Here is an 11313-nt window from a genome sequence, read left to right as displayed (position 1 = left end):
GGGTAAGCTGATGTGCCAGGTAGGGACCAGGAGATTAGGACGCTGTGAGATCTAAGCATGTTAACAAACAGCACTAATAGGCTGGAAGCGACAGAAGAAAACATGGAGGAGTCAAGGGTTGGCTAGGAGGGTCTATGCTTTCCCTTCCTGTTCCCATGAGACCAGGGGTGGGGGTGGGGCAAATGCCCTATAGTTCCACATGGTGAGGATAAGCTAGTCTGAATGAAGCATCTTTTTCAAAAGTAGAACCACAGCTCAGCTAGGCCAACAAGATTATTTCAGACAACCAGTAGAGACATTTTCTCTTATATTGTTAGCTAAAAAGACAAGGTGATCCTAGAACTTTGTAAGATATTAATTATCCCCCAAAGTCCACAATCCTTCTTTTACTATAAAGCCAGTTTCCCATAAACTTTATCTAGGCATAGAGCCAAATAGCAGCAACCAAATACTAATTTATAAAACTAAGTTCTGACCAATGGATATAAACAAGACAGCATTTATTATCCGTGGCCTATCCTTAAGAGGACAGCCACCTATGACCATCCTTCTGTTTCCTATTCTTTCCAGGCCACATATAAACTCACTAAGGCTATCATACAAATACGATAGTCGGTGTTCAAAAGGCGTTCGCTCTTTCACAGTTCTGTCTACAACCAGACTACCAGCAGTCGGTCTCTCCTGGGCCCCTCGCCTTGTTTGCAGATGGTAATCCCCTCCTTCCTTCATCTTCGCACAGCCTTCTTTGTGTGCATGTGTGATTTCTGTAGCTAAACTTCCTTTTATAGGGAATCAGTCAAACTGGAGTAGGACCTCTCCAGATGACCTGATTTAACCTTAATTACTTTTTTAAAGACTTTATCACTAAATACAGACATAGCCTGATACAAGATTCAGTCCTGGTCATCTGGAACATAGACATTTTGGTAAGCTATATACTACACTAGATTTTTTAGATCAAATCGACACTGCAAGGTAGAGCTATCAGAATGTTCTGTGCTGATGGGAATGTTCTATATCTGTACTCTTTGATATGGTTGCCAATGGCCATACATGACTACTTAAAATAAGTGTAAAATTTAATCAAAATTATAAACTCAGACTCTCAGATATTAGTAACCACACATTTCAAGGGCTCAGTAACCAGTGTCTGCCATACTAGGCAACACAACTTCAGGGGTGATTCAGTAAGTAGTTAAAGACAGCTAAAATTTAGATATGTGGATGTCTATCCCTGGAGTATCAAAGAAAAAAACACGAACAAAACACTCTATAAGAACAAAAAAACCCACTCTACCCTGTGTGGGGCACATGTCTGAGTGTTTTCACACAAATCACTCATATAATTCCTAATACAGCAATCAGAAGGCATTAACCTAAACTAAAAAGTCAGAGAGCCTGGAAAGTTCCAAAATGGAAAGCAATGATCCCTAGTTATACTTTGGAAACATTTTGGAAATCCCTTACCTATTTATACTAGCAAAGAGAGCACAGTGCATGTCTAGTAAGTACACAGCTCTGAAGAGAGCAGAAAAACCTACTAAAGGGTGCTAGCTATGTATCAATCACCAACAACAAAATCCTAAATTTAGCTACAGAGAGCAAGCAAAGACAGCCTGTGAAAGCAATACTAAGGGGACCTAAAGGAGCCAGCAACAAACTCCAAGAGGCCCAGTGGTCAGTTACTTCTCAGGCTAAACAAGGATGCTTTGGTGCTCTAGTCAGTAATTCTGTGACTTAAAGCAATTTTTCTCCTACCAAACAGTAGCAAAGATTGGTCTAAGAAGTGCTGCTTTCCTACCGGTGATGGCTTCTGATGAGACAATCTAGTTAGCAATTCTAACCAGATTAAGAAAGGAGGGCAGCGGGGCTGGGGATTTAGCTCAGTGGTAGAGTGCTTACCTAGGAAGCACAAGGTCCTGGGTTCGGTCCCCAGCTCCGAAAAAAAGAACCAAAAAAAAAAAAAGGAGGGCAGCAACCGGTCTGTTGCAAACAGTATCTTCAATCACATACTAATGTATTCCTGCCTTGAGATCTTGAAGATGTAATCCCTAGACAATTAACCAAGTATAAGTGAGGGTGATTTTTCTTAGTAAGCACGACTTACCCAAATGAGCTCCTAAAAGAGATCTTGTTCTTGCTACCAAAAATGGCACTCTGATCAAAAGCTGAGTCCATAATTGTTCTCCCCTCACTATTCATTTCTAAATGTTTGGGGGAGATTAACTTCAGCCTTTGGCCACGAGTTTCAGCCTGCTCACAAACTTGATTCCTAACTGCCTCCCAGACTGGCTTTTCTAGGCAGTCCTTACCACCTTATAAAACAACTAATTCCCTTGAATCTCTGAATGCTACCTAACTAACTAGGTATTTACCAATCATATATAAATCTCCTATCTGTTCTGCTTCCTCTGATTAATTCCTGACTGATTTCCTCAAGTAGTCAGGAAACAAGGGAGAAGGGTCAGAAGAAAAGACTAGATGTGCGAAGAAAGGTGGATGGGTGTGGGTGGTGTGTGTGTGTGTGTGTGTGTGTGTGTGTGTGTGTGTGTGTGTCCAGAGTCTGAGTTCAATTATCAAGAACAAGTTTAGATTGGAGGTATACATTTTAAGGTGACTGACTGGCTTATAGACAACATAACAAAACAGAAGATGAGACAAAAATCACTTAAGATCAGATTCAAGACAAGACACAAAAGAAGCAGTAAATAATTAAAGAGTCTGCAATGATGTGGGTAGGGGGAAGTTAAACCATCAAAAGACTAGCTAGTAAATACAGAAACCAGAGGAAAAGAAATAAGGGCAAAGTTCTCTGAAGAAGCAAGACTTGGCAACTCATATAGAAAAAGAGTAGAGGAGAAATTAACAAAATAATCAAATCCTGTATCTAAAAAAGAGTATCAAGTTTTCTCTGGAAACCAGAATACTTACTACCGAAAGAAAAACTCTAGGAAATCTTTACATATGGGATCAAGGAAGGTCTCTTATATGGAGTGTTCTATGAGTCATAAAATAATACAATTTACTAAGCAAAATACTGTTTTCATACTGTGAAAATATAAAGAGAACATATGGAACATAAAGAATATTAATAGCACCAATAAATCACCAAGAAAAAAGCCCAATGTAAGGAATCAAAGATGAAATTCTCAAAAGCAATCTAAACAGAAACAAAACCAGTCAATGTTAACATTTATGAAGATAAAAATGCTATTTCTAGCCAGGCAGTGGTGGCACAGACCTTTGATCCCAGCACTCAGGAGGCAGAGGCAGGAGGATCTCTGTGAGTTGGAGGTCAGCCTACAGAACAAGTTCTAGGATACCCACCCACCCCCCAAAAAAAGAGCAAAAGAAAATCATATCTAAGGGCATTCTCATACACTTCTGATTATAAGTTTAGGCAATTAAACTAAGAATTAGAATCCAATTAAAATACCTTGTATGAATACAATATAAATAGGTACAAATAAATTCTTTCACTTTAAGATATGCTGTTCCAAACATTTTCCAGATTAAGTAGCTAATAAGGAATATTTATGTAATATTCATACTTAAAATTTGGATTCATGAAAATCAAACAGATAAGACTTAACACAGCACACACTTCTGTACTGTGGAAGACATAAAAAGCAAAGCCAAGCTTCTGCCTTCAGACCTGATAGTCCTAAAACTCTAGATATAAACTGCTAGGTCACTTAAAGGTAAAGAGTCACAAGAAAAGAGAGAGAGATGGCACTACTTATCATGATAGGCCTCCTGTTACCGCTTACTTTCTCAGAGGCAGTTTTCCAAATAAAGGGATGTCAGATCAATAGATCATTCCGAATATCTACTAAAAAGCTGAATATAAGCTGCAAGTCTATGGGAAAAGTTAAAAAAAAAAATCCAAACCAAAATAAATGATTATATAAACCTTATCCAGACTCCAAGTCAACAACCTCTATTTTAAAGGAAATATCTTTCTTTTAGCATAATAAAGAATAAATGAACTATAAATGAATAAGCATGTTTGGAATCAAACGCAGGTTAAATACTGTTCTGACACTCAGTAGATACACACCCTTCACACAGTCACTTAAAGCTCTTTTAAACTAGTATCTTGCCTATAAAATGAATGTCTCAGGACTACTTGAGGGAGTCAGTTCTCTCCTTTCTATCTTGTGAGTTCCAGGAATCAAACTCAAGTCATCAGACTTCACAGCAAACTTGTCCTGTTGCAAAATTTTTAAGCTTCTGAAACTCACATTCCTTAAACAGAATGTATAACCATTTAACCTCATTCCTACATTTTCTCAACCTGTTTACTAACTGATACATTTTTAATTTACATGTCTTTTAAAAAGTTTATCATTGCTTACTCAATGCAGACTAAGCATACAGTAGGAACTCATTTTTAAGTAATGAAATAAACATGGTGCACCTACTTCAAAGGGTTATGGAGACAGTAAAATGAGAAAACATGAAAACTTTATTCATGCCTTTCGCGTTCTTAACAATGCTATAAAGTAGGATCCATTAATCCCATTTATATATAAGAAAATGAGCTAGAGAGGTTAAGTTACTGAACCAAGACCACAACCCCAGTAAGGGATGGTTCAAAGAATTGAATACAAACTCCACACACAGTCCACACTCATAGCTATTAGCTAAGTCTTCATACACAACGGGCACTCAAGTACTACTGTTTAGTATGTTGCTAGAATATGAGAAGAAAAAAGCACCTACTAGGCATTCAACAGCCAATGATGATTAACTTGTTTTCTGTCTCTAGGGAAGTTTCATAACTCAATGTAATTAAGAAATTAAAAGACATTGCTGGCCATAGTGGTGCATCTTTTAATCCCAGCACTCAAGAGGGCAGAGGCAGGCAAATCATGGTGAATTTGAGGCCAGCCTGGTCTCCAGTGTGCGCTCTAGGACAGAAAGAGCTATACAGTCAGACTTCCAAACAAAACAGGGGTGGGAGGGTGTTGGGGGTTGAAGGTGTTAAAATGCAAACATCAGCTACTCCCAGGCTCTAGATACAAGAAAGGAAGAAGGAACTCCACTCATGATTTCCTAAATGAACTCTGGATTCTCCCTAGAACTGATATTAATTAACTGAACAGTTCTGTATGCTATCCCTTTTTATTTCTTTTGTTTTTAATCAAACCCTCTTTAACTAAAAGGAAATAATTAAGAGAGAAAGATTATCCATTTTATGTATGATGCTACTTAGCTGGTGGAACAGAACCAGGAAAATAGTATAGGCAAGTTTCTCTGAGCTAATCTGACTTCATGCATTTACAGCAGAGGAACCTAACGTCTTCCTAATAAAAACATTAATGAAAGAAGAAACTAGTATCAAGAGTCTAACTTAGAAGGGGTTGGGGATTTAGCTCAGTGGTAGAGCGCTTGCCTAGGAAGCGCAAGGCCCTGGGTTCGGTCCCCAGCTCCGAAAAAAAAAAAGAACCAAGAGTCTAACTTAGAGATAGCCCCCCCTTCTCCCTCATCCTCAACCCTACCTCTTACAACAAGTTTCCTGGTCCTGCAGAGCCTCTCAGTACTGTCAGCATGAACTCACTGGCCTCCAGTATCTAAAGTCCTTCACCTAAGTTTATTTAAAAACCACACCTTTCCTCAAATATAGGTAGAATTGATTCTTACAATATTTATATTTTATGTCTTCTTCTTCAACACTGCTCTTGAACTTAAGCTCTACCTTTAATATTTCCCCCCTTTGAACTGTGCTTTAGAGAAAGCTGCTTCCAATCATGGCTCAAAGCGTACTCAATAAAATGCAATGTTATTTCTGAAGTATAAACTCTTAAATGAAGTATAAACTCTTTCAATTTCACCTTTTTCTTTTAAATATTTAATTTAATGCAATGTACAACCTGCTTCTATGTTGGGAAGCATAGTTTTGATCTTTACTTGTCAGGAGCCCATTGAAAGCGGAGAAAATCACACTTTCAACCTAGAGCTGAAATCTTGTGTCAAAAGAAGGGAAGAGACAGGAAGTTTTCCATCTTTTACACGCTTTCCAGGTGCAGCTGAGACTATGTAAGCAACAAGACAGTGCCATCCGACCTGACATACTTTGAAGATACCTACTCTAACTGTAACCAGGTACTACCACTCACAAATAAAGCTCTTACTTAAATCCATGTTTCTCCATTTTCTCCTCTTTCAACAGACAGAATAACCAGCAAACACTTCTTCAAAAACCATATATTATATTTTTGTCATGTTAAATCACCCTGCATGCTTTCAAGTTAGACCTGCAAAAGTTTACACGACCATATTCCCTCCTAATCTTTGGATGATTTTTACTGGAGAATTAGTTCAAGGATCAGATTATTAAACTGTGTAGGCTAAAATAATTTGGACAAAACAACCAGAAAAAAGTACATTTCCCAAGTCCTGAAGTTAAACTTCTGAAGACATGTCAGGACAGTGAAAGAGAAAAGAAACTGTGGCACAACCCGCCCACCCACCTGGCTTAAGTGGAGCAGACAGCACCCTGAGCTCACCCCCCACTCCCTCAGAGCATGGGGCCAGTGCGGAAGGAAACCACTTCTTTCTACCCTGCCCATTTCTCATACATACTCAAGGGCTCAGTCTTCTTACGTGTATTTCACCCAACACTGACAAACCTACTGCTTTACCCGTGCAGATGACAGTGCAAAGCACAGTAAGGACCAACATTGTCTTAGTTGGTCAAAGTCAAAACAGCAATATTTATTTCAAATGAAAAACTCAGACCTACAAAATTAACATTCCTACAGGTTTCAAACCATCTACAACTTAAGGAATTATTAGGCCATAGACAAAACTACCTAGGTAGGTGCAGTTTGTAGCAGAATACTTCTTTTAAGTATGACACTAAGTGTATGACTTTGTTCCAAACCAGAGCTTAATGTTAGAAAACTTAAAACCTTGCTACTGGTGTTTTCCTCACAGCTGCTAAACATCAAGTCCAGCACCAGTTTTTGAAATAGGTCAGAAGGGAGACAAAATGAACCATTCACTTTCAAAATGTACAGCTCTCACTGGGTCTCTAAAAACCTTGATGTCTACTTTTGCAGCTATCAGACACAACTAGTTTTCTTTAAACCTTGCTGTCCTTAGTTTTAAAATAAAGAGCCTAAGCTGCAGGAGGAAAATCCTTCCCACTTCTGAGAATTATAAAACTGGTTAATACTAAGCATCAAAACAGAAGAGGACTCCATCACATCTTTCTCATCACTGTTTCAATATTAAAGTTTTATTTTCTCTTTTTGTTTGTTTAATGGTGTCTAGGGCCTTAGGCCTGCTAGACACTAAGCCTTGTCTCCATTGCTTATAATGAAGCCCAAGCAACACGCTGCCCCCAAACAATAAATAAGCAAGCACAAACTACCCATACAAATTCACCACAGCAGAAATAACAGAAGGGATAAACTTTGGGGTATGCAGTCCTACTCAGAACTTTTTCTATGTAGCTTCATCTAATCTAGGTTTAAAACACTTTTTTTGTCTTATTGCTAACAGGTGAGCCTCAAGTCCCTTTCCAAGGACTCTACTTAAACAGAACCTGGAAAGGAAGAAGAAAAGAAAATTAACTCAAAAGCAGACTTTTTCCGGGCTCTAGGTTTAGGAAAGGAAGTAAGTGGCAAGCAGTACTTGTGGATAATTCACTTAAGTCTTCTCTCCCAGAACAAAGTTTTAATCAACTTTTACAACTTCTTTCCTCTGCTGCCCCAAATTATTATTTCCTCCATCTTAGGGTGTTTAAAGCTTCCATTTCCTAGTATTGACAGGAGGGTTCCTTCTAAAAGAGCTAACAACTGGTAGGTCGTAGTTGGCTATCAGTATGGTTCATTAATCTTTTGGGTTAAAAGGAATAAGGTCCTACAACGCCGCCTGTCTGTAGACCCAGGAAAAACTATAAAGAGTTATGAAACCAGATCACTAGGACATAGGCCTCCCTGTCCCAATCACAATCAAACCTGGGTGCAAAGCAGACGCTTCTTCCCTACTTACTTGACAATAAATAAGTAAGGTTAACTAATTAATTAAATAAAAGAGGGACCTGGCTTGATTATTAAGGGAGAACCTGATGAAGCACTACATACACGCGTAGAGCACCAAACAAGAATTTTTATGTACTAAGCCATTTGTAAACGCATACGTATGGATGTAAGATCGGCTCATCCAAAATCTTTCATAAATCGAGTAAGTGATGATCACTTCAGCCACAAGCTGAAAGAAAGAAAGAAAGAAGGGAAGAAAGAGAGAGAGAGAGAGAGAGAGAGAGAGAGAGAGAGAGAGAAAAGCCCTGCAGCGAAAACAGTATGGAAAAGTACAGCTTCTCACGTGTCTCTCCCAGATACAAATACTTAGCTCCGAGTCCATTACAATCTTACCAGCCCTCCAGAATCGCTCTCCGCCGCCACCTTACACTGACAGAAAACTACCAACCTCGCAGTGGGTCCCCCAGAGACTCTCCTACCTATTATCTTACCCCTCCCGCTTTAGCTCCGCCCCCGCCCCGGGAATGAGGTGGCTGTACTGGCCCCGGAGAGACCACCCTCCTGCCCCAAAGTGCCACCCGGGAATCTAACCAATCCCTCCGCCCTGAACCCTGTGAAGAAGCATCCTAGGCTAACAAGCTCCTCAGCAACTCCGTGCACTCTCTGGTCCTCCCACCCCCACGTGTCAGCTACCCTCCCCCACATTCCCACACCTCACGACTCCAGGCCGAGCAAAGAAAGGGGGCAGGCGAAAGCCTGGTCCCCAAGGCAGATCTTAAGCCCCCGAGGGCTCCGTCCCACCGCAAGTCCCCTCCCACCTTAGGCCCTTCACGGTCCCTTCCGCCCTCCTCGAGGTGAAACCAGGCCCTTGCCTCAGAAACCTCCTCTTCCTCGTCGTCGTCGTCCTCCTCTTCCTCGCTGTTGTTGCTGCTGGTGCCGCCGCCGCCTCCTCCTCCGCCGCCGCCGCTGTTGTCGCTGTCGCTGCTGCTTTCGCTGCTGCTGGGGGGTCGGCAAGTCCGGTTCCGCTTGGCCTTGTGGTGCGGCTGCTGCGGTGGCTTCTTCTTCAGGAGCAGGTCGCAGACTCGCACCATCCCACGAGGAGACGAGGCCGAGCGAGCCCCGCCGCCGACCTCCGCCGCCGCGGGGGGGGCCGCCACTGCCGCCGCCGCCGGGGGGCTCCCTTCTCCCTCAGCCGCCGCCGGAACCGTCGCCTTCTCCATCCCCGCGGGAAGAGGGGGGGACGCGGACGGGGGAGGGGCGTGGGGGCTCCGCTCTACCGCGACTTCGGCCGCGCCGGGGCCGACACAGCGCTCCGGGCCGCCGCCGCCGCCGCCACCGCCTCGGTCACCTCTACTGCCGCCGCCGCCGCCGCTCCGCCAGCTCTCACCTCGTCTCGCGATACTAAGGGCGGGGAGCTTGGCGATGGGAGGGAGAGAGGGAGGGAGTGAGGGAGCGGGAGGGCGAGGGGGGGCGAGGCGGAGCGCGAACGCCGTGCCCGGGAAAGCGGAGCAGGCGTCCGGAAGGAGCCGCTGGGGAAGTGCGCCTAGAATGGCTTCCCTGGGGAAACCGAGTCTGAGCGGGGACCGCAAGCAGGGGCCGCGGGAGGGCGGGCGGGCGAGCAAGCGAACGAGCGAGTGCCTGGATGGCTTGTCTTCTCCGCGTTACTTCCCCCACACACAGCCCTGCAGCCCTCCCTCCTTCCTTCCTGGCTTCTGATTAGAACGCAGCCGCAGGCGGAAGCGCGAGTGACGCCATCAGCCGGCGCCCCGGCGGCCGCGCGAGGATCTCTGCCTGCTTCTCCAAAGTGCAGACTCCAGGGCCGCGGAGTAGGGTCCCCCACGAGCGTGCGGGGGTGCAGGGAAGCGGGGGCAGTGGGATGGAGAGCAGCGGGCCGGGGCTGAGTGGGAGGCGAGCGCGGAAGCGTGGGGCAGCTGTGCGAGCAGGAGGCCTGGCCTCCAGATCCGGGAGGTGGGGCCTCGCCCCGGACCTCCTGGACGGACTTTCCTGCCTGGCCATTTTCTCCACCGCCTAAGCCAGAGGGCTTTGGATCTCCGGAGAGAAACTTCGTGAAAGGAGAGAGAGAGACTCCTGCCAGGTCCAAAAGAAAACTGTTTCCCCTCAACCGTACCTTGGAGCGATTCTGTCCTCACTTGATAAAACTCTTGCCAGAGTTGTCTCGGACTGCCTAAACCTGACTTTTACACCTTTGTAATATGCAGGAATTGAGTAGTGAAGTTTAAGACCATACGGTTCCGAAGAGGTGGATGGGGGAGCGGTGCCAGCATTGTATGCATTTCTGGGTCTGGGTTCTGAGATCATTTTAAGTACCTGGAGAACTTGCAGACAGATTGAAATGTAGCTTTCTTCTTGAAACAGTGTAGCTCAGGCTAGCCTTGAACTGGCGATTTTCCTGAGATGATATTAGGTCTGCACACCACCACGTCATGTTTATGTAGCTTATTGAACTCAGAATTAGCCACTTCTGGTCTAGTACGAGTAGTGGCATAAGGAAAATAAAGCAAACATCAAAGACAGATGTACTGGCACAAGATAAAAAAGTGCCTCAACTGACAGAGTTGCCATTTTAAGACTTCTAAGTTTAGCTGAGTGCCTGATTTTTTTTTATTTTTTGCATTTTCTTTTTAGTACTGGCATACCATATGAAATGTGGGCAGTTGCCAGTACGCTACAGAGTACCACAGAAGAATTGGTGATGACTAAATCAATTCATTCAAGCAAAAATTCATTATGTGCCTACTGTGTGTGTGATCTATGAAATCAGAGTCTGTGTTCCCAGGGGCTTCTCTGTGTACTGTGTGCAATAGCAAATATACAAAGTGCCTGCCTTTTTGCTGAGTTCCGCTATACAACATTGTACAGAACACTGTATTATGTATCTTGGTTCCAGTGGGATCTTGGCCATTTTCTATATTCCTCAGCACCTTTGTGTCACTTTCCACCTGAATACCTTTTGCAATCTTTGAATGCCAGCCCCATTTCATTATGACTGACTTTGAATTTCACAAGAAGACTGAGACCACTGATACAAATTCCTTTGATTTTCCAAATGCTAGAAATGGGCTGATCTCTCCTCAGTATGGAGAGAATGACAAAACTCATTGCCCTTATGCAAAGTCAACTCTCCAACTATGTTCTGGTTCCAGTGACTCTCTTTGGCCTGGTTTTTGTTTTTCTGATTTCAGTCCTTCACAAAGTTCGGTTATTTTTTTCACTTACTCAGGTTCATTCCTTCAGAGTTATGTTCTTTATGAATGCGCTCTGGTGCAACTTCATTATTTGGAAAAATAGTTTTTGCTTT

At 43.3% G+C, this 11313-nt stretch overlaps 1 protein-coding gene across 5 annotated transcripts in view; it reads right to left on the bottom strand.

The window, feature by feature from the left end:
• The window catches only part of Ankrd17 (ankyrin repeat domain 17), a 138639-nt gene extending 127773 nt beyond the window's left edge, over nt 1–10866 (bottom strand). For 3 of the 5 annotated variants that reach the window (XM_063272901.1, XM_017599098.3, XM_063272902.1), the window contains exon 1: nt 8867–10866. In XM_063272901.1, coding sequence (XP_063128971.1) covers nt 8867–9214 — 348 coding nt within the window. In that variant the 5' untranslated portion in view covers nt 9215–10866. The remainder of the gene's footprint in view (nt 1–8866) is intronic. The other 2 variants (NM_001401338.1, NM_001401339.1) reach the window with 1 other exon arrangement.
• Nucleotides 10867–11313: the final 447 nt, after the last annotated feature.

This window comes from Rattus norvegicus, chromosome 14 (genome assembly GCF_036323735.1).
Source record: "Rattus norvegicus strain BN/NHsdMcwi chromosome 14, GRCr8, whole genome shotgun sequence".
Classification (NCBI taxonomy): Eukaryota; Metazoa; Chordata; class Mammalia; order Rodentia; family Muridae; genus Rattus; species Rattus norvegicus.
The sequence above is the reverse complement of the archived record's forward strand: the minus strand, read 5'-3'. Positions and strand labels throughout refer to the sequence as shown.